The following is a 27039-nucleotide window of genomic DNA, read 5'->3' as shown; positions in this document are numbered from 1 at the left end:
GAAACAGGGCCCAGCTCCGGGCAGCGGGGGGCTGCGGGGAGGGCGGAGGGAAGGGCTTTCTGCAAGCCCCAGGGCCCACCCCTGGGGCTCAGCACCTCCTCTGGCCCCAAGCAACCCACTCAAGTGCCCAGCATCCTCCTGCCAGGCTCGGGGGACACAACCCCAAACTGGCAAGGGACGGCTCAGGGGACCCAACCCTCCCTTCTCCTGCTGCAAGCCTGGGGTGCTCTGTCCCCTTGTTCAGGGATCTGCAGGAATGTCCCCGGGACATAATTCAGACCTCAGCTCCCCCATGCAGTGGGGGACGCTTACCTGCCGTGGGGCAGCAAGAACGACCCCCAGAAGGACAGCAGAATGGCAGGGTGGTGGCACAAACCCTTCCTGTACCAGAGCTTGGCAAAGCACGAGGAGATCCGAGCTGCCCTGCAGACCCGAACAGGTCAGGGAAATGAAGGCAGACAGAGAGCAGCTGAGTGTTAAACTTTAATAGAAATCCTTGAGAAACAAAGGGAAAATAGAGAGCAGAGCCCAGGAGAAGATGCCTGCAGTCCCCGCACGCATGCTGCAGGTCACCGAGGAGAGCCACCAGCCTCGAGAGGATGCTCCCTCCCTGGCAGCACTACTGTCCCCACCACAAACTGGAGCTATGCTGGTCTCCTCGAGTAGCTATGGGCAAGCCCGAAGTTTCCCCCAGGCTCAGAGGCTGTGGGAGGGCAGGATGTTGGCACAGGCATTCAGAAAGGATGAAATGGGTCGGTTGAAAGTCCCAAGCCCTGCTCCTTCCAGAGGTGGCTGGGGACCTTTCTCCAGCAGCCAGGCTGCAGCGGGGCAGGAACTGACCCTGCTCCCAGCAGCTCAGGACAAGCACACGGAGACAGGTGGGTAAGGGCTCAGCCCGTGCTGGCTGGGGACAGGAAGGCCAGGCTGAGTTCAAGCTCAGCCAGCTTCCACGCAGCAAAGAAACCACCACCATCACGTCAAGCCTTAAGAGCAGCCTAGAACAAAGACAAAGCCCACTTTCCCAGGCTTTGTCATTTGTTTTAGAAAGGGAAGCCACACAGCTCTCCTCTTTTCCCAGTACAACATCCCTCTCTAAAACCAGCCCCACAAGCAAGTGTGCAGTGCAGGGGGCTCCCACAGTCCTTGCTCTCCAGAGCCAGTTCCTGTCTCTTCCTTTGAGGTAGGTTGAGGTGTCCCTGGGGAGGGACAGTGGCTGCCTGGTCACATCACCAGGGCAGTGTCTGAGAGGCAGCCAGCAGGTTTCTGATCGCCTCCACCAGTGCACTTGTTGAGAGGTAAGCTCTGAGTAGGGCTGGGCTCCAGGCATCTCGTGAGGTCCTCACCAGCCAAAGGGAGGAGTGTGCTGCAGGAGGAATGAGACCCCGTGCTGCTTAGGGACAGCAAGAAAGGATCAGAAGGGCCATGGAGCAACATTCATCTGCAGTGTCATTATACACAGACTCAGAGACAGGGCCGCCAGGCTCCCCTACTCAACCTCCCATCCCAGGCACCACCACTCACCCCAACAGACATCCAAGACAGTGATGGGACTTTAGGGTCACAGCTTGATCTCCCCGGCTGCACATAAACCCAACACCATCCTGGCTCAGTCACAGGAGCAGGAATGCCCTTTCACTTAACACCAGAGACCAGGGGTGTGCCTGCCCTCCACTTTGGCTCACCCAGACAAACCCCAGTTCTCCACCTCTCTGCAGGAAGCTGTTGGGGCCAGCAGCACCCATTTTGCAGCCCAGCTTTGATCAGGGAAGCTGGCAGAGTGCAGCAGTCCTGGAGGCTTCACTGCTGCCCCCAGCCCCATGCTGCGGCTGAGACCCTGTGGGTGTCCCTGTGGGGAACATCTTGTCAGCATGTCCTGACCACAACAACCCCAAATATCACCCAGTCTGGTTGTTCTGGGCCTCACTCCCATCTGAGCTGGACATACAGTGCCAAGGAGACATGCCCAGTCATGTAGACATCATGTCAGCCCCACCAGTTGGCTCTCCAGAGCATGGAGGCTGGCTTCAGAACCTGCAAAGTCAACTGTTCCTCTCCCCTTAAACAAAGCTGCTTTCCCTGATGCCAGCTCTCTCTCAGTACACCAGTCCTAAAGCTACGCTGTGAATATGCACGTCATGGCCAATGCTAACTCACCCCAGTCTACCCAGTTCCAGTTTGCTGAAGCCATTTGATTGAACACTGCTCTTCTGGAGGAAGACAGACTTTGGCAACGACCACTGCAGGACAGGAGAAAGGCAACCAAATGGCTATTTAAGTCATGGCAAAAAATCCCTCAAGCCTTTTGTGCTCTGCCGTAGGCTGCCCTAGTGTGCTTCAGCTTGAATTGCCTCACACTGCTGTGCATCGTCACTGCCACCAGACTGTTCCCAGAATAGCAAACAGAACAGTCTTTGCTCTCTGCTTAATGAATCCCTCTGCTGTAAGTGGGAGCAGAGCATCTCGAGGTCAAAAGAGTGGGTTTCTTTCACTGGATCAGCCTGCTGTAAGGCACAGGAGTGACAGACGGAGATGACTCCCTCACAGAGGGGAATAAAGGGCAGGCCAGGTGACAAATATGTAGGGTTGTGCCCAGTGCACACAAGGATATTCAGATGCAAAGTACTTGCAGATATACTGTGTGGACTTTATGTTGGTGTGAGATAGACAAGCAGGGTTTTTTTCCAGAATCCTGCAGGCCTTGGCAGAGGGGGAAGAAGAGGGCAAACAAGTAGGGCAAAAGCCACAGGAACAAGCAGGCTCTCTGCCCAACCCTGCCCAGGCAAAAAACCACCTCTCCCTAAGCTTATCCATAGCCATACGCACCGTCTGGGCCAAATCCACCCCGGCCCCAGTGTGGTAGCCTTTGACACACCAGTTCTTCAGTAGCTCCAGACCTGGGCAGTGATAGAAAAGACAAGAAGCAAGAACGAACAACCAAGTTAGCAGAGAGTTAAGTCTTCCCAGCTTGAAGCATTCAAATACACTGCTCGGAGCGAACTGACCGTGCAGTACATGCTATGCAGTAACTACTTGAACACGTGCCTGAGTCCCAGCACACACGGGGTAAACCAAGGGCATTCACCCTTTGTTCGAGCAAACACCAGCAAGCGCCAGCACGTGGGCTGCAGCAGTGCCTGCCTTCCTCCCAGGGAGCCAGACACACCCTGCAGCAGGCTCAGCTAAGCAGGAAAACTGGGGCAACACAGGATTTGCCGAATTAGACCAGACTGGCAGTCCCCCTGAGCCTGGTGCCTGCCAACGGTAGCACCTGATTTGGGCTGCACCGGTGAAAGTTCCTACAGTGCAAATTTAGAGCAGCTTTGCTGTCACCGGCCCCTTTCCCAGAGGAGGGCAGCTCGAGCAACCTCCTCCTTGCACAGCACCGATGAGCTGCAGCAGCCCAGCACATCATCTCCTCCCTGCATGGATCCACCCAGGGCTCGACATGGGCAGAAATCTGGTCTCCATCCCTGGCAAAGGGCAAGGCTGGCAAGGACCAAGCTCACTGGTGGTGTGACTGGAAGGGACCGTTCCTCCAGACACACACACGATGTGCTGCTCCAGAGCACAGGGAGGTCACCTTGAAGCAGAGCCATGTGTCCAACTGCACTGAACAGGCTCCACTTCCTCCAAGGCCTCCTGCTAGTTGTCCCCACTACAGCCAAGCTCCTTGTTCTCTGTTAATCCAGAAATGTTGAGAAATCCTGCACTGCTCCCTCCCTGTTTGGTTTTTGTTTGGTTTTTTTTTTTAGAGCCCTAGAACCATAGCACAAACTAAGGTGCCTTGAGATTTAAGAACCAGCAGATCAATGGCCAGGAACTTGACGCCGTCTAGCTGGGGTTACTGTGGATTGCTATACGATACCAGTCCTGGCTATAGGAGGGATCCTTGCTGTCCAAACTCTGCTCCTCAGTGACCTTTCAGCAAGCCCCAGAACCCTGGAAAAAAACCCCACGTGTTGGGGGCTGAGAGGAGCAGGGCAGCTCAGCAGCCCTGCCCTGGCTCTGCACACCAGCCTGGGCTTTGCACCTTGCTGGCCACGGAGAGAGGAGGGCTGCACAGAACAGACGTGAATAGGAAGGGGCCAGAGGGAGGTTGGGTTTTGCTTAGAGGTGAAGAGCAACAAGGGGGTAGAGCAAATCTTCTCACTGGGCTGCTTCGGGGAAGCTGGAGCACTGAACCAGGGCCCCAGCCTGAGCGGCAAAGTTCAGGGCAGCACTTCAGTGAGGACAGTGACAGGATCTTTCTTCCAGCTGACAGGAGAGCATCCAGCAAAGGTATTAGCGAGGCAAAGGATGACACATGCTGACAGCGCAGCTGGAGAGGGCTATGAGGTTACTGCCTCTCTGTGAAAGACTGTTACTGACCCCTTTGATATTTGATTTAACACCAGTGAAAAGTGACAAAAGCATTCTTTTTTTCTCTGCATGACAGCCAGGCTAGAAGCACACATACGGTCATGTCAGTGGAGGACCAGCTTCTGCAGGAGCCTCCAGCTAGATCAGATGCGGGATGGAGAGCCCAGAGCCACAGCCTCTTTCTTTCTATCTTCTCTAACCCTTCACACTAGACCTCACTGGTTCTCTCTCCTAAATAGCCTCTACTGCTGCCCTGACAGAGACAGGCCCAAGTGAGAAGGAATTGGTCCAACCCAGCTCTGCCTCATTAAAGGATGTTTTTTATTAAAATAGAGTTGTGTCCTGGAAAGGTGGAAATGATGGATAGATTTCTAATGTTTAGGAAAAATCTCTCTGTGTGCACACTGACAGTTTCTAATCAATTAGAGAGCAGCAGGAGACCAGGGAATAGGCCCAATTTTTCCTTCACTTCACAGATCACCTGTAAGGAGCAAAGCCCAGTGACTCCAGCTGTTTCTCCCACAAAAGAGGGCAGAGGAATGCAGCAACAGGCCTGAGCTACAGGCTGAAGGCAGAATCCCAGCCTGCTTAAGCCCTGGGGCACCTAGAAGTCCTGGTGCTGTGTTTACCAGAGCAGTCAGTACCTCTGATCAACTCAGAATAAGCTTTTCATGATATTTGAAGCAGTCTGGGAAGGTAACACATTTCCTGTGGCTAGTGTGCAGGCAGGCAGCTCCCCCTCAACGTGTGTAGCTCAGAGTCTCCCACGACTGCCGGCAGACAGCCTGCCTGACTCAAGTGACTGTGCCGAGCTCTCAGATGGCAGTTACCTTTGTGTTTATTCAAGTAGTATTTGAGCTCCCACTGGGTCACCAGGATATTGAAATAACGAGGCTGCTCGAAGAAGCGCAGGTACCGCATGGAGATGTGGGTGGGGAACACCCGCTCAAACTGCCCGCGACGGGAATACTCGTCCTCTGTCTCCACCAGGATGCGAACATCATCTGGGGTCAAGATGTCCAAGACAGAGGAATAAAAATCCTGCAGACAAGAGCAACCCAAGGTCAGGGAGAACTGAACTATGTTTTGTCGGTCCCCATTCCCACCTCCCCACGCCTCCAACCCTCTCAGGCAGAGGTCTTCATGGGTCTAAGATCTTTGGGACATAGACCACATGCAAAATGAAGAAATCTAGGCTCAGTGTTGTCAGAGCTGAGGAGATCCCAAGTTCTGCAGCCCAACATCTTACAGACATTGCCAAGAGGCACACAAGGCAAGTGTCCCTGCTAACCTAAGTCAGCAGGCAAAGGCTATGATAGCTGCACAGAGACACGAGGAGGAACAGGCAATGCTCAGACCCTGTTTGGGGACTGGTGGGTAACATGCCCCTAAGCACATGGCTATTTTAATGCTGAAATGAGCCAGTGCAGCAGTGGCTTAAGAAAATCCAGTTTACTTCTGACCAGCTCTTGTAACCCACCGGAGCCCAAGTGCTCCTCATCATCTGGCTGTCCCCACAGAGGGGCACAATCTGGAGAGGGACAGACACGTGGGACTGGTTGGGACAGTGGCTTGGCAGGATGGTGCTAGTATCTGAGGAGATTGTGTCATACCTGGTCAGGTATCTTCTGTGTCAAGTAATAGGCTTTCTTTACCCTCTCTGCTATGAAATGCTCAGATGGTGGCTTGGGCTTCTCCTTCAAAGCATTGCCCAGACTGAGGACACAAGAAGAGGAAGTAGAGCATTTAAGTGCAGAAGACCAAGTCCTATCATGACAGAGCTGCTCCCAGCTACTTCTGTGAGAGCAGTGACTCCCTCAGGAAGATGCTGTGGAGCAGAAAATGCTTTTTCCAAGGATTTCAGTAGTTCTGAGATCAATGATGCACCCCCAGCCTTGTGCATCAGCACAGGACCCAGGAAGGATGTGGGCAGGGGAACTGGGAGGACCCTGTCCAATCCTCACTGAGGCATTTCAGTGTTCCTTCACCCAGCATTCACTCCTACATAGGATGCAAGAGGGCCAAAGACACACCGTGACCCAATTCACAGCACTTGTAAGCATCAGATCCCACCAGGCTTCATCCTGCTTGGAACACAGCTTCCTTACTGTAACCACAGGCCTAGGGGTTTGAGTACTCAGTACTGGTACTGTGCAAGGAAGGAGAGAACTCTTAGATCAAAAACTTCCTCCTGCAACATTCAAGGACTCTCAAGACTCGAATTCAGATCCAGCTCCACATGCCATGGGAAATCCTGGCCTTTTGTATGATCTGACCAGCAACCATCTAAACTATTCTAAGCACCCAGCTGAACCACTTGGGGATGCCAGAGTCTGGGAGACACTTGTCCAACACCTTTTAACCCTTGTATCAACACAGTTAATTTGTTCTGCTGCGATAAAAATAATTAGTTGTGTGTGGATCCAAACAGGGAGAGCAGAGCTTCAAGGCTGTGCTGCATGGTGCTTGGGGAACATACATATCTCCTGGAATTATGCCCGTATGCAAAAAAACCCTTCATATCCTTCCCAGAGCAGGAGATATGGTTAAGCAAGCTTGCCCCTGGATGAAGGAACTCTGGTAATGCATCATCTGAACCATGTTAAGGATCCGCTTAATCCCCTGCAGGTCCCCCCGAGGACACCTGCCCTTCAGCACCTCCGTAGAAAGCCGCAAATGAGCGTGTGATCAAAGTGCCGCAGATGAGCTGGCGAGAGCTCCCCGGCTGGAACTGGCCCGCGCTCCAAGCTTCTCCCTTCACTGAAGGCACAGGGCAGGCCGAGGGCAAGAGTCCCGTCTTTCAGCGTGACCATACATCACCGCATGCTGGTGCTCATCCCAGCAAGCTGCTCCTTCAGTGACATAAGGCCAGCAGCCGCTCTGCAGCAGGGAACAGGACTGGTTTCCACTCACCATCAGGTCTGAAACCAGTATAAGCCCAAACTACAGTGAAACACAGAAGAAGCAGGGGCCTGGGTGGGCACATGCCCAGGAACTAGCTTTATGCAAGAAACAGTCATCTTAGCTGCAAGGTAAGACTGTACACACCCCTACCCATAGGTCTACAGCCTCCGACACCTGCAGTCCTGCCTCAGGAACAGATGACTTCAGCCTCTGCAAAATAACAGGTGCTCCTCTTGCTAAAGGCAGCAGCATGTTAGCCCTGGGGTAGAGGGTAAGAGGATCTAGTCCCAACACAGCCAGCCAGCTCTCCAAGCAAATGGAGAGGCAGTACAGCTCAGCATCATGTTAGTTCTGGCAGGGGGAAGGAGGGAAGAGCATGACTCAACTAACTGCAGAGCAAGCACAAATTACACTGGCCTCACTTCCAACTATGGACCTGCAGAGAGGGCATAAATCCTTCTGCCTTGAAGAGACCACAGGAACTAGATACCCAGGCAATGATGCAAGTCCCTCAGACCCATAGCTGAAGGACCAGCAAGCACAGGTTCTCAACAGCATAGAAATCAGTGTTTGATGGGCTGCCAGCAGGTCCTAGGTGAAATCCCCCAAGAGAAAAGCATGCCTCTGTGACAGAGAAGGGGGCTGACCTGCAGGTAGAGCCGCTTCGTGTCTGTGGCCTTGAGGCCACACTGTCTGGGCTGGGCAGAACAAAGCCGGCGAGGTTGAGGAGGTCCCGGATCATCTGGCCCTTGATGCTCACATCCAGTGGGGAGTTGGAGTGGAGGCTGCAGGGAGGAAGCATCACAGCAGTCCAAGTGCTGGAATGGAGGTGCCAAGCCCCACAGCCCCAGGATCGCTTCCTGTGTTAATACCGACCAGGATACAAAACCCAGCCTGTCCCTTGCCTCATCACAGCTAGCAATGAGACACTGAAAGAAAAATCCTGACAACAGCTCTTTGACTGGGGGCTCCCTACCAGAAACGGTTCATTTCCCCACCTCTTCCTAGATTTGCTGGAAACTGGGAAATCCTTCCCCATAGCCCTGTGTGAGACCACAGCTGTGTCCAGCTCGTGCCAGCAGGAGAGGCCGTGCTCAGGTACACTGCAGCTCCAGGCCCTGCCTGCGCAGCCGACACTGCGTGGCCGGGCGCCGTCAGCAAGCAGGGAGCGGTGCACGAGGCAGTGGAGTCGCTGATCACTGCTGCCCACGCAAAGAAGAAATCTCTGCCATCACCTGTTCCCTACATGACACATCCCTACTTGGCCTTCCTTTTTTAACGTACTCCTCCCTGGCTCTAGCTAGAGCATGCCCAGCGAAGCTTTCTGCGCTGCGGATGGGTGTTGCTTTCGCAGACAGGGAGGACTTCGATTGCTGCAATCTGGACAGGGAGGCTTCAAAACCCACAGTCTTTCAGCACAGAGTGCAGGGGACATCATGAATCAAATCCACTTTGCGGTAGAAGAAAGGCCATTATCCACCCTGCTGTGGTTCAAAATCTGCTTTACCTTGGGGAAATGTTGACCTCTAAGATCCAGGGCTTGAGGTTTTCATCCAGCATGATATCAAACCCAAAAAGCTCATGGCAACAATACGGCCGCCGCACATACATCTTCACCAGGCTGTTCACATAGGGCTCAGATCTGCAAGCCAAGGAAAAAACGTTTGTTTCCAAGTCAGACAACAGAGCTCTGGCTGTTCACAGCACATGCTGACAGTTCTGAGAGCGTATGCAGCCACATGCTGCGGGAGCGGGTGGGCTGCCTGTGAGCTGCTGCTGCTGCACTGCGTATGGATCTGGCATTGCATCCTGAGCATCCCTGCTCTGTTGGGCAGGATCCACCTCTGAACACAAGACCCATCCTGTGCCAGGGGACCTTTCTTAGGAACGCTGGCCAAGCAGGGTAGCAGGTGGCAAGCTGGGCAGAGTGTTGGGTATACCGCACCCTCCTGGCCTCCCCCCCTGCACTGCAAGAAAACCCAGGAAATGTAAGGTCTATTTACCCATTGCAGATACTGCAGCACAAGCACAAGTAACAGGATGAAAGGAAGGATCCAGAGAGAAATACGGAAGCCAACGGCAGTGGTAGCATTTAGATTAAGAGCAAAAGGACTGGGCTGAGAGGGGACTGGAGAGCCAGAGGGGCCAGGGTGCACCCTGCAGCCAGGCACAGAGCAAGGGGTGCCAAGACTCACGCAATGATGGTTTTGATAACGATGTCCTTAATCTTCTCCCAGATGGCTTCGCTATTAACTCCCTTCTGAGTCAGGTAACTCCAGAGAGCTTTGAGTGCCCTGGGAGAGAGAAAGCAAAGGAGGTAGCTCTGTAGCCCCTTGCTGCCCAGCTCTGCTAGGGGAGTCAAAGTAGCAGAGTGGAGCCTTGACAAAGCTCTTCCCTGGCATGGCCATCCTTCTCCCTCAAACCCCTCAGCTCCTGGTTGCTGCCCTCCCCAGCCTGGACCCTGGTCTTGTAGGCCCCAGCTACTAGAAACATAAAACTGGCATAGACTTGTCCCAGCACTGAAGTAATAGGTCCCAAATTAGCACATGAGCAAGGTAAGTCAAGCCCAGATCTTCTCTTCCCTCCCGCTCCATGTCCTTAGCAAACCTCCCCTTCCTGCAGGCCTTCCCCCGCAACACTGCAAAGCAGCTCAGCAGGAATCCAGCAAGACCCCCGTAAATCTTTTAGCTAGAGTCATTTCACTGAGGCTTCGGGGGTGGAGAAAAATTTTTGAAAAATGTGGAGAACAAGATGGTAGGGGGGAGCATCTCTGCTATTATAGGAGTTTCCCACACCACACCGAGTGCTGCAAGCTACCCTGACACTGAGCCAAAGATGCTAGAAGTTGCTCAAGTGAGACCATGTGGATAACAGCCAGGAATCCAAAGGTCACACTTCCTGCATACGAGATGGAGTGGATTACAGCCACTCTCACCTTTACATGGGAGCAGCCAGCTTTGACTTGCATGGTGGTACGAAAACCCACACAATCCCAAGCCCATGGGATTTCAACTGCTGGGGGGACAGCAGGTCCTTCTCAAAAGTCCCAGTGGAAGAACAGACCACTGTGCCACATGTCCAGCTCTGAGAAAGCAATCCTACACAGTCAATCACCTTCTGCAGCTTCCTTTGAAGTGAAGTAGCCCTGCCCAGGCCCACGAATTGAGAACTCTATCCTGCACTATTTTTAAAAGAGTTCAAACACCACTGTGGAATCAGAGAAGTGCCTGGGGCCTTGGATCAGTCCACCCATGGGACAGCAGGGAACAGGAACTCGTGCAAGACTGCAGCCCTCTTCCCAAATGCCTAGAAATAGCACCGCTTCTCCTACTCACACCGAGTAGTACATAAATTATCAGTTTTGCACCAAGACTGTCCCCTTCTCTGCTTACACATGGAAGTCAGAAGTGAGATAGGAAGAAGCTTCCATCTAGCCAATTTAAGCATCACAATTACCCATTCAAGTTCTAACAGCAAAAAATCAGATTCCTCTTTAACCACATCCCATCACCCCCACCATAGGGCAAGGGGATGAATGAGCACATAAGAGAGCTGCGTTGGAAGCAGGGAACAGCACAGACACAGGCAGGATGAACAGCAACCACAGCCCAAGCAGCAGCAGACAGAATGAGTGACAAGCCAAGGAGACTGTCCAGATTTCATCGACAGTATCCCATGCTAAAATCACTCTGCTCTTCCAGTTTCCCCAAGTGGGAACAGACAATACAGGAAGCACCTTCAAGTTTTTGGTAGGAATACTGAAAAAGTCTGACTTAAAAGGGAACAGAAAGAGCTGCCCTGTGCCCTAAAAGCAGCGCCTACCATTTGTGTCCCTGACAAGCAGTCTCATCCGAGTTGGACTTGTACTCTGTGTTCTTCTTGTTCACGCTGTAGTTGGTCAAGTGCACAAACTTGTTGCTGAGGCTCTTCATCGAGGAGGAGTACCTGGAGGAGGCAATAGGTGCACAAGCAGTCTGAGCTTGAACTGGCTGCCCCAGGCCCGTGGGGCAGGCAGAAACTCTGTTCTCAGACTACTCTTGGCAGCCCACCAGCCCTGCTGCCTCCACTTCCCAGGCTGCCTGGAGCTCTCTGTCCCCACGGGCCCAGAGCTGACAGGAGAAAGCATGAGACACAGAGCAGGCTACCTTGGGGCGGTGGGATGCAATCCCACCCTCACAGCACGCCCTTAAGAGAAGACCAAAGCATCAGCGAGCAAAAGCACTGATGGAACTGCAGCAGCCAGAGGCAATATAGTCAAAACTGGGAGAAACATCTCATATTCTGGTATGCCAGCTGTTATGCAGTATGAAGCACAGACAGCATATTTCAAGAACTGCTTTACACTGAGATGATCTTGCCTTGGGAAAGGTGGATGAACGAAGTATCCTCTCACATTCCCTTTCAACGCTGTGACCTGCAGCGACCCCACGTGTTTCCAGACTGCTTCTTAAGCAAGCTAAAGCTTTAAGCAACACCGTATGCAGGACGACTGCCTCCTGCCCCAGCCGAGGCGGGTACCACAGCCACACATGCCTCAGCGCTGAGGCAGCTCTCCAGCACTGCTCTCCCGCACCACCTACTTGCAGCTAGCAAAGCGAACCAATCCATCCTTGAACAGGTAGACCCTGAGGGGATCATAGCAAGTGACGTAAACGTAGATCCTCAGGTCGAACTTCTTCCCGCCAATGAGGTAGGGTTTTTGCAGATATCTGCAGAGGGAAGCAAGCACCAGGGGAAGGGTTATGATTTCTGTGTGCGGGAACATCTCTAGCCCCCACCTCAGAAGGCTTGGCAAAACCAGGGATCAATGCAGAAGCCCTTTTGCAGAGCATCTCCAAGTACATCACAGTCAATATGAGAGAGAAAAAAAGCTTTCCCATGCACAGGGAGATCCTGCAGCACAGAAGCAGTATTCCCTTCTGCTCAGTTCCATTTTGAAGAGATTTTCCCCAGCTCTAAGGCACAGTAGCTTTTCCACACCCACAGGATTGATCACAAACAAGAACATTTAAGACATGCAGTGGGCCACAGATGGTTTGGTTCAGTGAGAAGAAACAGTTGGAAATTTTCATCCAAATCATTTGATTATTTACCTCAGAAGTTCATGATTTTCCACAGGAAACCTATCACTTTGAATGGGAAGTGGACAGGAAGAACAGAGAAGCCAACACAGCAGCTCGATCAGCCAAACACTGGACAGTTTTCCTGCCCTCACAAGAACCTTCCCAGAAAGCAGCCTCAAGACAAGGCTCCCCAAGATGAGCTCACCAAGAGAAGCTATTCCATTTTACTGCAGAAGGGGAAGGAGATTCTGAAAATCCTGGAAAACCCTTTGACCAACACCCACACACAGAGAAGCTCTTACTGACCCATTCTAACTAGGATAACAAACCTTTGACAATTGCCACCTCTTCCCTGGCCCTTCTCTTCCCACTGTGCTTGTGGGCACTGGATAAGGTTTGTTTGCCTCCAAAGATGCCAAACCCCAGAGCACCCCAGAGATGTCAAACCCCCGTGGGAATGGGATCACAGCAGAGCAGCTGATCACCTGCCAGACAGAAGCTTCAGAAAGCCTGTGAAGCCAGTTTGTACCCAAGACCTCAAAAACCTGCACAGAAACAGCAGCACTCCAATAAGCCCAGCTGCAGCTGACAGAGCCAGACTTCCAGCGGCAGTTTTACACCCAGGCAGTTGAGAAGTTTCCCCGATACAAATGAGGTGCTTCTGCTCTGCCACATGATGGCAGTGGCCCAGACCTGGCCAGAGAGACTAGATGCTAGGAGGCACTGTGTGCCAGCCTTGCTTGCCTGCACTCACCTCTGTACCAGCAGTGGTCTCCTTTTGGGGAGCTGGCTCCATTTGTGGATGACCTGGATACCAATGCCTCTGGCTGATGCTGGCTGCAAAACACAAACAAGAAGGGATCTGACTTTCTCCCTGCAGCTACAATGAGACAGAAGACTGAGCTCTGCTTTGCACTTACTGGTTTTACAATCCATTTCTGGTGGCTAGCTCCTTCCTCCCATGCTTTCTTGAGTAATTTGATGTCCTGGGGCAGGATGAAGGACTGGGGGAAGAAGTTAAACTCCTTCTTTCCACAGCGAGCCTGCATCTTCAACAGGTTGCGCCACAGACGGTCCTTTCTCCCAATTTGAAATGAACCAGGGAAGTGGTTTAGCTGAAAAGGAACTCAGATGCTGTGAGATCTCCCTGCTTCCCCACCTCCCTGCCCACCCCTTGTTGCTACCTGGCCAGAGGATACATCCTTTCTGAACACAATGCAGGGTAATGGTCATTGCTCCCCATTCCAAGGATTGCACCAAGACAGGACCCACCTGCTCCTGAAGCTCTGCACGGACAAACACCCACACGGTGACCCACACTGGTTACAAAGCCAGAAGCTGCCACCTTGTCCCTTCTGATGTCTGAGCAGCTTCAGGGCACTTAACCCTCAGCCTCTGAGCTTCCTCTGGAAGTATCCTCCACTCCAGTGGTTTCCCACTTGATTTTAAACTGTATGCCAGAGTCCTGCCCATGCAACACAAGCTCTGGGGGCAGGAAGATCCCGCAGCGGGACAGGAACAGGGTTGGAGGCTTCTAGCTTCCAAACCTGGATGCTGCCTCAAGACCAAGCAGTTTGAAGCCTCACAGCTCTCCAGAACATGTGTGTGTGATAGATATCAAACTTCTGGTCCCCTGCATGTTCCCAAGCCATGGGCCACTTCTGACCCTTTTGTGATCATCCCCTCTGGCCGCGCTGGCAGGGAGGGCACCGGCCCTACCACTCAGTTCTGCCAGAGGAAGGATTTAAGCAACAATGACTGAATTTAGACAAGCTCACAAGTGAACACGGCTTGGCTACAGCCTCAGTCTGTACAAGAGCAACCCTGACAGTGGGGTTGCTCACGCAGCTGTGCCTGGCTCTTGGGCTCATCTGTCAGCACAGGAATGCCAGCTGCCATGCTCTGGAAGGGACACTGCAGGGACAGCCTGCACAGCAAACACCTGGCCCTGAAGAGAGGGGCACCCAAACTGCTCCCAACACACTCTCCATGAAGGTGAAGGAGGTCAGACCAACACATCCCCTACCTTCTGGTGCTCCCTGATGGCTCTGAAGCTGGGGGATTTCATGTGGTGGCCCCAGCAACCCAGCCAGTCGTTGCTTTCTGCAGGAAAACCAGAAGTCCATGACCGAGTACCCTGCCACCCATAACACCCTCTCAACCCACCAGCACCCCATTTCCTGGGGCCAGCAGAAGTGTGCCAGGGATGCTGCACAGCAACAACACAAAGCACACATACTGGCTACTGCAAAGCTGCCAAACCAAGGGCTGTGAGTGGGATCCAGTTAACCAGGTGGGTCATATCCTTGCTAACATGACTGTTGCAGGGATCTGGGCAGACACAAGGTCAAAGGAATGGCTTTAATCCCCCAGCACCCTGACTTCCCTGCTTTACAGCAGATGAATGAAGCAGCTGGCTAATCAGTGCTGCACTGCAGAGGAACATGTAGGATTGCAAGACTTCCTAGGTCTTGGTATGCCTTAAGTGTCCCATTACAGCCCCAAAACGGTCTGTGCAGAGGACTCCTGATACATGCAAAAGCCCCGTTAAGTACTGCTGGGAGATCATGCTCCAGGGTACAGATCACAGCTGTAAATGCTCAGCGCTTCCCCAGCCCCAGCCGTCTCCTACACACTTCCTCAGTGACAAGATCCCAACCCTGAGAACTCTCTGGCTACGGTCAGAGAGGATGGCTTCTTCCTCAGCACATGGGGACAAGGGACAGCAATGCTGGGGTTGGCACCAAATGAGTGCCAGCCTCCTTAGAGTGGCAGCACCATCTAGAGGCACAGCTCAAACAAGCCGGAGCACAGCTCTGCTGCCCCATATACTGCCTCAGCTCCTGACAGCCCATGAGGAAGTCCTTGTGGCCCATGCCAGGGACAAGCTAAGGGGGAGATCAGGCCCTGTCAGGACCCACAGAGTTCAGATACTGAGGGTCAGCCAGGCAGAAACAGGAACCCAGCATCCTGCAGTATTGTATCGCTCCTGCTCTGCTCTTCGCAGGCAGTCTGCCTTCCCGTGCCCATGGGCTGGAGGTGAGGGAGGACACGACATGTCAGATGCTGCCAGCCTCCCACAACTTACTTTTGCTGACTCTGAAGTGGGACCTGCCAACAGTTTGCTTCACTATGTTTGGTGTGACTGTGCACATTTTCCATCGCAGCAGCTTCCTCTGCTCCCAAGGCAGCTTTTCCACTAGGAAGGCAAAAAGATAAGGACAGAAGGAAACACAATACCTGAATTTTCTACAGCTGCACCCAGGGACATTCTTATGGTTTGTTGCACAGGCACCAGGCCTTCAGAGGACGGTGTGTAGCCCCCATCACAGAACTAGCATGGAGCAGAAGACTGCATGGCTGGGAGAGATCCGGGGCACCAGATCATTTGGTAGCAGCCTGACTCATGCTCCAGGCTGCAGCCGTCATTTTACTCCAGCCCTCTGGATCTCACAGCAGTGCTGGGTCTCATCGTGGAAAGGGTGAAGGGGAGGCGCTGCCAGTCAGGTCCCGGCTATGCGCTGGCACCGCTGCTGGCTAACAACGGGCTGGCCACTCTCACCCTGCACAGCAACAGACACTGGCTCACCTCTCTCATCCCGAGTACTGAAGTAGATGGTTGGAGGCACATTAGGGAATAAACTGTAGACAAGAGCTGGTTTGAGCACTTTCTCCTGAGCCTCAGCAGGCTGCGCCAGGCACTCAGTGGAGTTCCTAGGAGAGATGAAGCAGTAGGCAGTTGGCTAAAGATGAAAAGTAGCACATGGAGGAAGGGGGAAGCTGGAAGGAGCCTTGATCCTGGTATAGGGAATTTGCATCATTGCGGTGTGGTGCAAGCAATGGATGCTAAGGTCAGTAACCCAGTCTGCAGCGATGAAGAGGCGAGCTTGCAATGAACTCACATGGCAAGTGTCATAACCTCCACAGGTTTTGTGTTTTGCCAGGGCAAGGGGTGGTGTTTGTAACATGACAAACCCTATAACCTAATCCACAGGAACAAGGGGTGGAGGTTGTAATGCATATATGATTCAGATGTTGTAACCCTCTTGGTTTTGGTGTGTTGCTGGGAAGAGGACTGGAGTTTTACCGACTGTATGTACACCTTCTCACCACAGCAATCCATAACACCTGGGAGGAAGGGTAGAATTTATAACATATCTATTAAGGTTGTAATGATGCTAAAAGTAGAGTTTATAATGAACATATATTCAAACATATGCACTGCAGCCAGTGAAAGAAGCCACACCAGAGCAATCCACTAAGGAACAAAGAGCAGCAAAAGAAAAGGAACCACAACACATTGACCCCCATCTTCCAGGGCAGCCCTCACCTCGCTGAAGGAACTGAGTGTAGCCTGCAGCAAGGGGGCTGGAGACCAAAATGGGGGAAGAAGCGGTTTTTCCTAAGTCCTTGAGTATATATATTTTTTTTCAATACTTGAATAGGTAATTAAAATTCTGTTAATTGGCAATAAATGATATTGATCAACATTCTTTGACACAAAACCGGTTTTACCCACAACAGACTGAAGGCAGGAGACAGCTGCCAAGGCTTCGAGGCCAGCCCAGCGCACAGCCTGCATAGAGAAGTGACCAACATCCCTCCCTCCGCCCCCACCGGAGGAGGCATTTGGTCCAAGAGCTGCTTCCTCGCATCTGCCCCCAGAGGCCAACCAGTCACATCCTGCCAGAAACAGCTGTTGGTCCAATTTATGTCACCTCTGCATGACTTTCACACCCAGAGCCCTGCAGCACCCTGAGGTTCAACACTTGCTCACAGGAAGCTTTTCTCATCTCCCAGGTGAGTTATGGCATGATGGAAAGCAGCAAATTGTTGGGCAGACAGCAAAGCCCGAGGCAGCCCTGGTGCAGGGGGCAGCACAGCTGCAAGGATCAGCTCCCGTTGCTGGAGGGCAGGAATGGGTCCCACAAAGATCTGCCAGGTGTCACGGAGGCAGGCTCAGATGAGCACAGGCTGACCAATCCTCCCCAGAAAAACCTCCTTCCAAAAGCTAAAGAAAGACCCAGACTCCAGGGCTCGTTTCTAGGATGCAATGTTGAGACACAAGACCCCAAGAAGCTTTTGCAGCCTCCAGCCCAGGACACCTCCACTCTGCTTCATCTGCAGGATAACACTGCAAAAGCACAATTTAATCCAGTAAACCTAACCCAGCAACTGGCACCAGCAGTGAAATTAAGACCCCTGTTTCACTGTGGTGGATGCACCCTCAGCGCCTCGCAGGCTGCTGTCCATAGCAAGAGAGGTAGCTTTGGTCTGCAGGGTAGCAAGCAAGCTCATTTTGGTTGGGAAGCCTGTTGTTACCTTCATTCCATCCCCCCACATGCTACAGCTCTCCTCTGTCACCAAGGAGGGCAGACGGACAAGTCTGGACAAAGATGCCAAGTTCAATGCACTATTTACAGATACCAACCTGGATACAAGAGCCACAGAGCCACTGGATGAGATGCCAGCGACAGAGGAAGCATCAGAGTCACCTGCAGGAGCAGATAGACACAAGTTTTGTCTCCATGTGGAACGAATGCACACAGAGTTAGGAAGGGAGAAGAGAAAACAAATGCCCCAGAGGACAGACACTTCCCAGCTGCCCTGAATCCTTGGACCCTGAGTTTTGCCCACTAATTGGTGGCATAAAAGGCAGAGCAGGGGGTGGAGCTGACACCCTGCACAGAAAGGAGATGGGTAAGTTTTGGAGCAGGACAGTAGTGAACCCTAGCCTGCTCCCCAGGGGAACCCACGCAGTTCCTCCTTGCTGCAACATCATTTTTGGATTCAGCACAATCTCTAGGTCATCCTGAAATGACAGCATGAATGTAAGACAGGAGGGCAGCTTTTCTCACCCCTCAGCTCCCAGATAGCTCCTACACTCCCCACTTGAGGCACAGAGCACAGCCCTCCCCAGGGAACCAGCACTCACTGTCCTCATCCTCCTCCTGACTACAGCTCTCGTCCAGGCCATCAGGAAGTTCTTCCTCTGCTTCATCCTGGGGATGGCTCAGCTCCAGCGGCGACTGCTCAGCAGTGACACTGGGACAAAGGACATCCCATCAGAAGGAGTGGCACATGTTTTCTGGGCCAGAAGACCAGGAGCCCACGAGGCAGCATGAGATAATGTGGGCAGGGGGTGGCAGCACTGCCCGCCCCAGTGCTGATGTACAAGCACTCATCCCAAGCTAGCAAGATGGAGAGGCCCCAGGGCACCCTGAGCACCCGGAAAGAAAGAGGCACAAGGACATCCTCTCCCAGCAGGAGAGCAGGATCTCCATGTCTTTGCACCCTCCTTGTCCTGTGTCAGCTCTGCATTCCTTTAGAAACCCATGTCTCTGCCCAGGAAAGCCTTACTGGACCTGGCTCGACAGCAGGCTTCACTCAACATATATGCAGAGCCTGCCACAGCAAGCAGGGCCCTGTGACTGTGCAGGGAACGAGCTAGAAATACCACACAACAATTCCACGCTGTGGCTGCACACAGCAATTCCACGCTGTGGCTGCACACAGCAATTCCACGCTGTGGCTGAAGAAGGTGAAAGAGCTCGGAGCCACCCTGAGTGCCTGTGTCAAGCTGGCAGTGGCAGAAAGGCTCCCCCTGCCCCAGGATGCCACAGATGGTTTTGCTCGGGGATGCAGCCCATGGTTATCTTTATGGCCACCCCTGTAGAGCTCACAGTGCATCCTCTCCCAGCACACACACAGACACTACAGCCAGCCCAGCCCATCCCACCAGGGCCTCCCTCCTTCTGGCTCTACTTACTCGAGCTTTCCCGGGAGCACAGCCTCTTCCTCCAGTTGGATGGTGGACATCTGAGTTGCCACTTCAGAGACAGCAGCGAGGTGTGGAGGCTCTGCTCTCGCCACCTGGTCCCCGCTGCAGGGGCTCAGCATGCTCACAAGCTGGCAGTTGGCACTGCAGATGGGAGAGCCAGGACGTGAGGCCAAGAGATGGACGCTGATATGCTTAGTGCAGACAACGGCACTATCGGTGCCTATAAGGCTCGAGTTACCGTTAAGGCGATGGCTACCCAGCTCCACGTTCAGAGGAGTGATGGTTTCTTTCGGCGTGAGCTGCGCTATGATGTGCTGCCCCCGCCTGCTTTTCCAGTCGGACAGGCTGCCCACGTTTGTAAGGCCAGAGCTTTCGACGTGTCCAAAGCCATTGAGTGTGGCAGTCTGTCTGGCTTGCTGCTGCACAGTCTCTGTGAGGCTGATCTCTGGCTCCTTCTCTTTTAAGCTGTGCACTCTCCTCTCAGTGTTCTCCTGCAAGCACCGGTCCTCCCTGAGCATCGCACTGCTGGGCACAAGGGTCGGGGAGGGGAACACGGTTTCCTCCAACACAAGGTTGCTGCTTTTCGCTGCTACATTGACCAGGCTGCCCGGGGAGCTGTCTCCATCATCCTCGGAGTGGGGCCATGAGGCAGTGGGGAAACTCTGGGTGCTTTTCACTTTCTTTATCTCCAGTGACTGCAGCAAAGGCACTTTAGCACCACTTGGCCGTAGGAAGGAGTCATTATTGAACACTGGTCTAGAGGAGCTGGAAGCCTGCTGACTTGAGCTGAGGACAGAGCCTTTGACCCCAGACCCAGAGTGCTCCTCCACCAGAGCAGGCAGCAGGCAGGGCTCCATCACCAGGGAAGACATCACCCTTCCCGTGGCAGAGCTGGTGTCCGGAGGGGTTCGGAAAGGAAACCCGGAGGGCTTGGGTCTGAGACAGGAGCGTCGGTGGAGCAGAGTGCTCCTGCCCAGGTCCAGGCAGGGCTGGGCCACGGGCAGGATCGGGAGGGCGTCTTCACTGGGGTGTGCGTGGCATAGTGATGGTGGGCACAGGAAGCAGGATTGCTGCAGAGGGATCCCTGAGGGCAGCAGGCCACAATGCTGGAAAGCACTCACATACTTCTCTAAATTCCAGATGGGTTTCGCCTGCTGCTGAGCAAGGTGCCAGGTCTGGCGTGGCTGAGCTCTCCCTGTCAGAAGGGTGCCTGACTTGAGCCCGAAGCTCTTCTCCTGTTTAGGGCCCAGATTAGCGTGTTCTGCTCCTGCAGAGGCCATGTAGAGCCATAGCACATAAGGCATGAGCGAGTCAGTCATCTACAGCAGCATCTTCACTGACCTAAAACAAGACAACAATATGAAAGGCCCTGGTACCCTTGGCAGGGCAAAACACCTAGCCCAGTGTGCCCCGAGGGAAGCAGGGCGAGCTGCTTTCCCTGCAGGAAGAAAAACCACATCTCCGTGGAGATGCTGAGCTCCCCAAGAGCATCCTCGGACCAAGTCGGTGGAAGAGTTGGCACCTCACATGAAACCAGAGGATGCGAAGGACAACTTAGAGAAGGCCCTGGGAAAAGTACCATCCGCAGGAAAGCTTGTACCCTGCAAACACGTAGGTGTGCCTGGCTGCCAGGCAGGGCCAGAAGGCAGCAGCCCCAGCTGTGAGGAGAGGCTGCTGGAGAGGCTGCCTGCCCATCTACCCTGGTCCCAGCATGGCAGCCAGAGCCCACTCCCACAGGTCCGTGTCTCCAAACTGCAACGTGTGTTCCACCACCAGCTCTCTCGACCCCACCACAAGCTCAGAATGTCTGCTTCTTTTTCTTCTCCCCACTCCTTAAAGTCAACTCCCAAGGTCACACAACTAGGCGAGAACCTCAGCCCTTCCTTTTAAAAGGAACATGTTTCTCGCTTTTGTAACCCCATGGCAAAGCTCACTGGGGGCTGAGGGCATCCTGAAGAGCTCAGGATTGAGAAGGCAGCAAGGAGCAAACACAGGGCTGTTCTAACATCAACACCTCAGTTTCCAGCAGAGATTGGCACACACATGTTCCTCCCCCATTACAGTCCTACAGAAAAGTCTCTTGCAAGGAGCAACTGGCAGACCACAGAGCTGCAGATGCAGGTGTCCTGAATCCTCCTAAAATGAACTATTGCACCATGCCTGTAAGATCCTCGTGCCTGGGGAGAAAGGAAAGAGAAAACAAACCATGCGCCAGATATCTGTCTTGCTTTAACACATGCCTGGAGGGCCCCTGGATACAGCCGCGAAAGGAATTTGTATCCCAAGCAGGCAGGCTGGCTGGCTTGTTCTTCCACTTTCCAGCTTTCACAAGCTTGCATATTTAAAAAAAGTATAAAAAGAAGAGTAAGCAGAGCATCAACCATCACCCTCTTGGTTTTCTTGCAGTACACATACAAACTCCTTTCTCACCTGAAAATCAAGCTTTGGCTACAGCAGTTCAAGTGTAGCTAGGAGACCCCGCGGTTGCTCTGTAGTGCCATGACAGTGGCTCACACCCAGCACAGGGCTGGGTCAGACAGACCCACACCCTGCACAGACCTACATCAGCCAGACCTCAACCTGTGAATCAGGCCCCAGTCTCCAGCGCACACAGGTCAGCAACATCCCAACTGGAGGCTGTACGAGGTGGGAATGTCCCACGCAGGATCCCATAGGAATTATACATCCTTAAGGAGAGCTGCTGCCCTGACAAGCTCTGCAAGGAAGTATGGAAGGGGTCAGGTCCACTCCATGCCTGTGCCTGCACCGCTCATTCACGCTTGTACAACCACGCTGAGCGCTCCTGATGAGGACGAGGTGGCTGCGTCCCTCTGCGAGCTGCAGCCCAGAGGGGCTCCAAACCCTGGGGAAGGTAATCCCACGCACATACCACTGAGCTGTACCACTCTCTGATCGCTACCCAATCTGTGCCCAGCAGCAAAGCCGGCTGTGTTGTGACATTCACAGTGATTAGCACAGAGCAAAGAGGCTGTGGCTCAGATGCTGCCACTTGCCCAGCTCAAGTTTCCCCAGTAAACAACCAAGCAAAGCTCAATTTCCACACACCATTCCCTCCACCAATGCACCTGTGTTGCAAGCGCACTCAAACCACAAAGCAACCCCAGTACACCAGCAAACGTAGACGTAGACGTAGACGTAGACGTAGACGTAGACAAAGAAAAGAAAAGAAAAGAAAAGAAAAGAAAAGAAAAGAAAAGAAAAGAAAAGAAAAGAAAAGAAAAGAAAAGAAAAGAAAAGAAAAGAAAAGAAAAGAAGGTGAATGAAAGTGTCCCCAGTGTCCCTGCCTGGAGGGGCCTGTCACTGCAGCATCACCACAAGTACTGTCAGCCTGGCCATTGCCTGTGCTCTCACCCGGCTGTGTATGACCTTGCAAAACCCGCCTGCAGTGAAAGCCACCTGTGTCTCATCTCCACCCAGCTTTACACCTATCAGTGGATCATCCTGCTGTAAAAATAAAAGTGATTTGCCTAATGAAGCTGTAACAAGGAATGTGAATCCTACAGCCAGCTTAGACACAGGTGTGAGTATGCCAGCAGAAGCCCTGTGTGATCCTGCTCTGGAGTGACAACAGCAGCACACATGTGACCAGCACAGGCACAGGCACAGTGGTAGCTTAGCTGCCACCACCTGCTTGGCTAGGGCTGGTCCCCAGCCCCGCAGCAGAGGGGGAACATGCCGAGCTTGCCCCTCTCCAGAACAGTTTTGCTGCAGAGCTGCAGCTGCAGAAGGAAGTGTCAGGGCCTTTTGTACAGCTTCCAGGTGAGGACTGTGCCAGCCAATGGCTAGTTACCACTGCTGTTTCCCAGTGGAGACACAGGAGCTCAGGAAGGATGGAAGGAAGAACATGCCCCCACTCGGGACAGGTCAGGATACACAGAGACTGGAAGCGACAGCTTATGGTGCCTGTCCCACCTCCTGCATGCCAGCACAGCCACTTCTGATGTCTCTCTGCAAACCAGCTCCTGCCCTCACTGCAAGGACAACTCAGCAAAGCCACTGCTGAACATCCAGGAGAATGGTAGAGACAGAGGCGCTTTCATATGCCAGGCTGTGGCCACCGCAGGACAGCAGCTGCCATGTCCCTGTGGCTCTGGGCACAAACCACGTCACTTGCCCCAAGGTAAATCCCCACTGGTTACCAGTCAGGGAAGCTTCCCCTTTACATTTGACTTGGTCAGAGTTTTGGGGTGGAGGAAGGTCACGGTTTGATGCAATTCTTAGTTCTGCCAACCCAACCCTACGGCAAAGGAGCAGGAGTCCGTTCTGTTGCTTGCAACAGCAATAAAACTACACTTGGAAATTTTATTGTAGAAACATGAGCTGAGAAAAGCCCAGGGTGAACTGGCCAAGCTGGAAGACAAACCCAAACATCATTACTAGTAATTAATGGATTTTGGCTTGGACTTATTGACATACAATATAGAGGTCAAAGTTGTCACTGTTGGAGTGACCGTACAGCTGCACTTGCTTACAACTATTTCGCTAGCACCTTTTATTATCGCGCAGCCTGCTCGCAAGCTTTGGGACGTCAGCTGGAGCATTGCCACAGCCTTTACAAATGTCACATCACAGGTGCGCAGGGGCCACCACACGCCCCAGCCTGTGCGTACCCCACCAAGCGTCAGTGGAAGTCCCTTCTTCCAATTCGAGCCTCCCTGCGGCATGTGCTTCCCTAACAGCAGCGGCAGCTCCTCGCAGACCCATTTCTAACAAGAAAGGACGAGACCCTAAGGGCCCAAGCATGCACATCATCCCTCCGTCACATGAGTTTGGCTCGGGAGGTTATTTTAAACACAGCTGTGGTGACATGCTTAAAATAACGAGAGCTTGCAAATGTATGAGCTGCAGGCTGACCTGATAATGTGCTGTCAGCCTCATGCAGCCCAAAATCACAAAGGGGGCAGGGAGTCAGGCAACTGTGATTTGCTATTGTTTTCTATGCCATTGCAGGGTGCAATTTCTGTTCTTTATGATTAGAAAGGATAACATCTTTTTCTAAATGAGTTCACACCAAGTGCTTCACTTGCAGCTCTGGGGCTTCTGATTAAGCTTGAACAAGCAAGTTAACAACAACACAAAATAAACAGGTTTTAAAATCAATGTACATTTCAAAATAAGGGTCTGTACCCCTTCAATTCAGCAAGATGAAGCATATTCATCCGAAATCAACTTACTGAAAGTGCTTGAAGCTGCTCTTATACCTGGTATTTAGGTACAAACTCTTACGTTTAACAGCACAGAAACAACCCTCGCCTACATCAGCTCCAGGAAACAAGTGGCCTCGAGTGCATCACACACTGAGACAAAGCAGCACCCAAGGCCACCCGCAAGTTGAAGCTGAAGAGCAGAGGGTCCTGCTGGCCATGAGAAGACATCCATGAGGACAAGACAGCTCAGAAACAGCTCAGCCACCACAGAAATGCCAGTGACACAGGGACCGACAGCCTGGCATGCTGCTTTGCCATGCAGTTAAGCATGACTGCTCCCTCTCAGCTGCAGAACCATGTATTGGGTGCAAAAACAGAGGCACAAGATGATGACCTGTTTCTCTTCTAATCAAGACTCAGGTCAAAAAACAAAGATACCAGTGAGAAACCACCCACTGTGGGGATGCGTCAGCAAATTCCACCTGCATCCCGGGATTACATTTGCGCCCAGCCTTTGCGCTGGGGCTAGTAATTTCAATTCAATGGCTGCGGTGCTGAACTCTACTCCATGCTGAACAGAGAAGCAATGAGAAGTGCATGGCTGCCCAAAATTATCCTTTAACTAAATAGAGCGCTGCCCTGCAAGAAAGGCACTCCTGTTCCCAAGGCTGGCAGACATTACGGGCAGCAGGGTGCTGGACCAGATCATGGGAGAGCTGGAATCCAGCTGCCGTCTCACTCTGCACCGCAGTAAATGCCTCCCTCTGAACACACACAGGCTGGGCTGGGGACTGAAGGCTCATGCGTTCAAGTTCACAGGGGACTTTCTCACCATTCTCAGGGCATCGGAGCAGTGTTGGACGAGGTGAGGGGCTCCAGTGGGGTTAGGGAGAAAATCAAGGGCTGCAGCTTTGCCATGGAGAGAGCACAACCAGGGACATCTAAAATAAAGGGCTTGTCCCAGGCGGGCTGATGTAGCTGTGACCAGAGAGTGCAGGGACCACACCAAAGGATGCAGGGTCCAGAGTGTGGAGTCCCTATCACTATTGAAGAGTATCAACTCTTCTGCCCTGATAAGAGTCTCTCAGAGCTCAGGAGTGGAGCTGAAACAGAGATTGAGGTTGGGAAGAAGCTGCCAAATACTCCCAGACTTGCTGCAGGGGAGGAACCCAGGAAATGCCAAGGAATGGCATCTGGCCAGGCATGTATGGCAACCAAAGCCCTGACCTGCATTGGTGACATGACATCTCCATGCAGACATCATTATCTGGGGACAGTGGTATTTGTCGCATCCTCCTTGCAATGTGATCCCTGCTAGGCTGAGAAGGACCCCAGGCATGACCAAAGAGCAGGAGGGGCCAATTCGTCATCAACAAAGTATGCCTAGTACAAAACTTAAGGACTGCAGCAAGAGGGCAATGCAAGGACAGACAAGTGTCACTATCTGCTGCCTACAACTGCTAAGAGTCAAAGAAAAATTACTAGATAAACCTGTAATCAGACCAACAACTAGCTGTTCATTCCCCCAGACTGCCCAGTAGCCACTAGATGTCACACAGCTGCTCAGAGAGGAGCACACAGCAATGAGAAAGAGAAGCCACATCACAGGGATTCACGTAGGGAGAGTTTTGATGTGGAGCTGTGGTGCTGAATGGAGATATCCACAGCCCGGATGGGCAGGGAGACAGCAGGCTGGCACAGCACTACAGGCCTTCCCCACTCCTGTACCCCTCATTCCCAGCCCAGACCCTGGAGGCATTCAGGAAACTATTCACTTGTCTCAACTCTTCTTGCAGCTCTGCCATTCACCTTTCAGACCCATCAGCTCCTTTTTACAACACCAGAGCAGTCAAGCCAAGACCCTGGTGGAAGGATTAACAGCCAGGCTGTCGCAGTGCCCTGCTCGGGTCTGGTCAACTCCAGCTCCATCCTCGCTGCTGCCCCCGGTGCCGTTGGAGAGGCTCGCTGGGGAGCCAGCTCTTCTTCCTCCCTGGCACTCGCCCAAGGAACATGCAGTTTCTCATTTCTTCAGGTGAGAGTCTTTGAGGCCAAAGGCGCCACCGGGATGCTCCATCCTGCCCCAGGAGCGCTAACCAGGACGCCGTCCCCAGCATGTCCCGCCGCAGAGCATCCCCGTGCCGCCCTCCCAGCCCCACGGCGCCAGGGCCGGGCCCGGCCCGGCGCACCCCAGAGCGACACAGGGTAGGGCCACAGCGAGCCCCCGCGGGAAGGCCTGGGGTTGGGCAAGGTGCCTCCTCGGGGCACAGGCACAGACCGGGTGGGTGTCGGGGACAGTCGCGGGGCAGGGAGGGCCGCGGACCCCGCCGAGGCGGGGATGGGGAGGCAGCGGGCGGGACTAAGGGCCCCAGGCCCCGGAGAGGACCCTGGAGATGGCACCCGGGGAGGTGGGGGGAGGACGCACTCCCCACGGCGGGGAAGGGCCCCACTCTTTGGAAGGGAGGCACCCTCGGGCCCGCCCCTCCCGTACTCACCGCCCAGACCGGCGCCCCCCGGGCCCCGCCGCGCCGCCGCCGCCGCACCGCCCGCCGTTACCATGGGGATCCGGGGCGGCGCCGCCACGTGACTACACCTCCCGGCAGCCACCGCGCGGGCCGCGCCACGGCGGCCCTACGCCTGCCGGCCTGCCGCGCTGCGCCCCCTAGCGGCCTGGCGGGGAAGCGGCCTCGGCACCGGTACCCGCCGTGGGGCTGCCCCGGGGCACCACCTCGGGAGAGGTGGTTTCTTGAGGACTACAGGCACTTTT

The 27039-nt window shown here is 53.5% G+C and overlaps 1 protein-coding gene across 5 annotated transcripts; it reads right to left on the bottom strand.

Moving 5' to 3' along the window:
* Positions 1-470: 470 nt before the first annotated feature.
* Positions 471-26870, bottom strand: TTLL4 (tubulin tyrosine ligase like 4). 5 transcript variants are annotated; one of them, XM_074911569.1, is made up of 20 exons: positions 26768-26870; positions 20120-20448; positions 19096-20020; positions 18262-18371; positions 17758-17821; positions 15916-16040; positions 15415-15525; positions 14353-14429; positions 13247-13441; positions 13081-13163; positions 11844-11972; positions 11086-11208; positions 9459-9557; positions 8771-8905; positions 7911-8048; positions 5973-6075; positions 5190-5400; positions 2824-2894; positions 2155-2237; positions 471-1363 (listed from the first exon to the last, which is right to left on the bottom strand). In XM_074911569.1, exons 2-20 carry the CDS (start codon positions 20424-20426, stop codon positions 1222-1224), a joined length of 3231 nt encoding a protein of 1076 aa, XP_074767670.1. In that variant the 5' UTR covers positions 20427-20448; positions 26768-26870; the 3' UTR covers positions 471-1221. The 5 variants fall into 5 exon arrangements, with proteins under 5 accessions (XP_074767670.1, XP_074767667.1, XP_074767669.1 ...); XM_074911566.1 differs by having other exon boundaries at positions 471-1387; positions 19096-20448; XM_074911568.1 differs by having other exon boundaries at positions 19096-20448.
* Positions 26871-27039: the final 169 nt, after the last annotated feature.

The sequence above is a fragment of the Athene noctua genome, chromosome 7, assembly GCF_965140245.1.
Source record: "Athene noctua chromosome 7, bAthNoc1.hap1.1, whole genome shotgun sequence".
Lineage (NCBI taxonomy): Eukaryota > Metazoa > Chordata > Aves > Strigiformes > Strigidae > Athene > Athene noctua.
Note: the sequence above shows the minus strand (reverse complement) of the source record. Positions and strands in the feature narration are given on the sequence as shown.

What these genes read in the sequence shown, in the direction of transcription:
- TTLL4 (XM_074911566.1), bottom strand. Translation starts at nt 20,426, where the DNA reads ATGACTGACTCGCTCATGCCTTATGTGCTATGGCTCTACATGGCCTCT. An exon ending in TCAGGAGGAGGATGAGGACA is followed by an intron (nt 17,822 to 18,261) that starts GTGAGTGCTGGT and finishes CTGCTCCTGCAG; the next exon opens with GTGACTCTGATGCTTCCTCT. An exon ending in AGACCACTGCTGGTACAGAG is followed by an intron (nt 11,973 to 13,080) that starts GTGAGTGCAGGC and finishes TTCCCTCTGCAG; the next exon opens with ATATCTGCAAAAACCCTACC.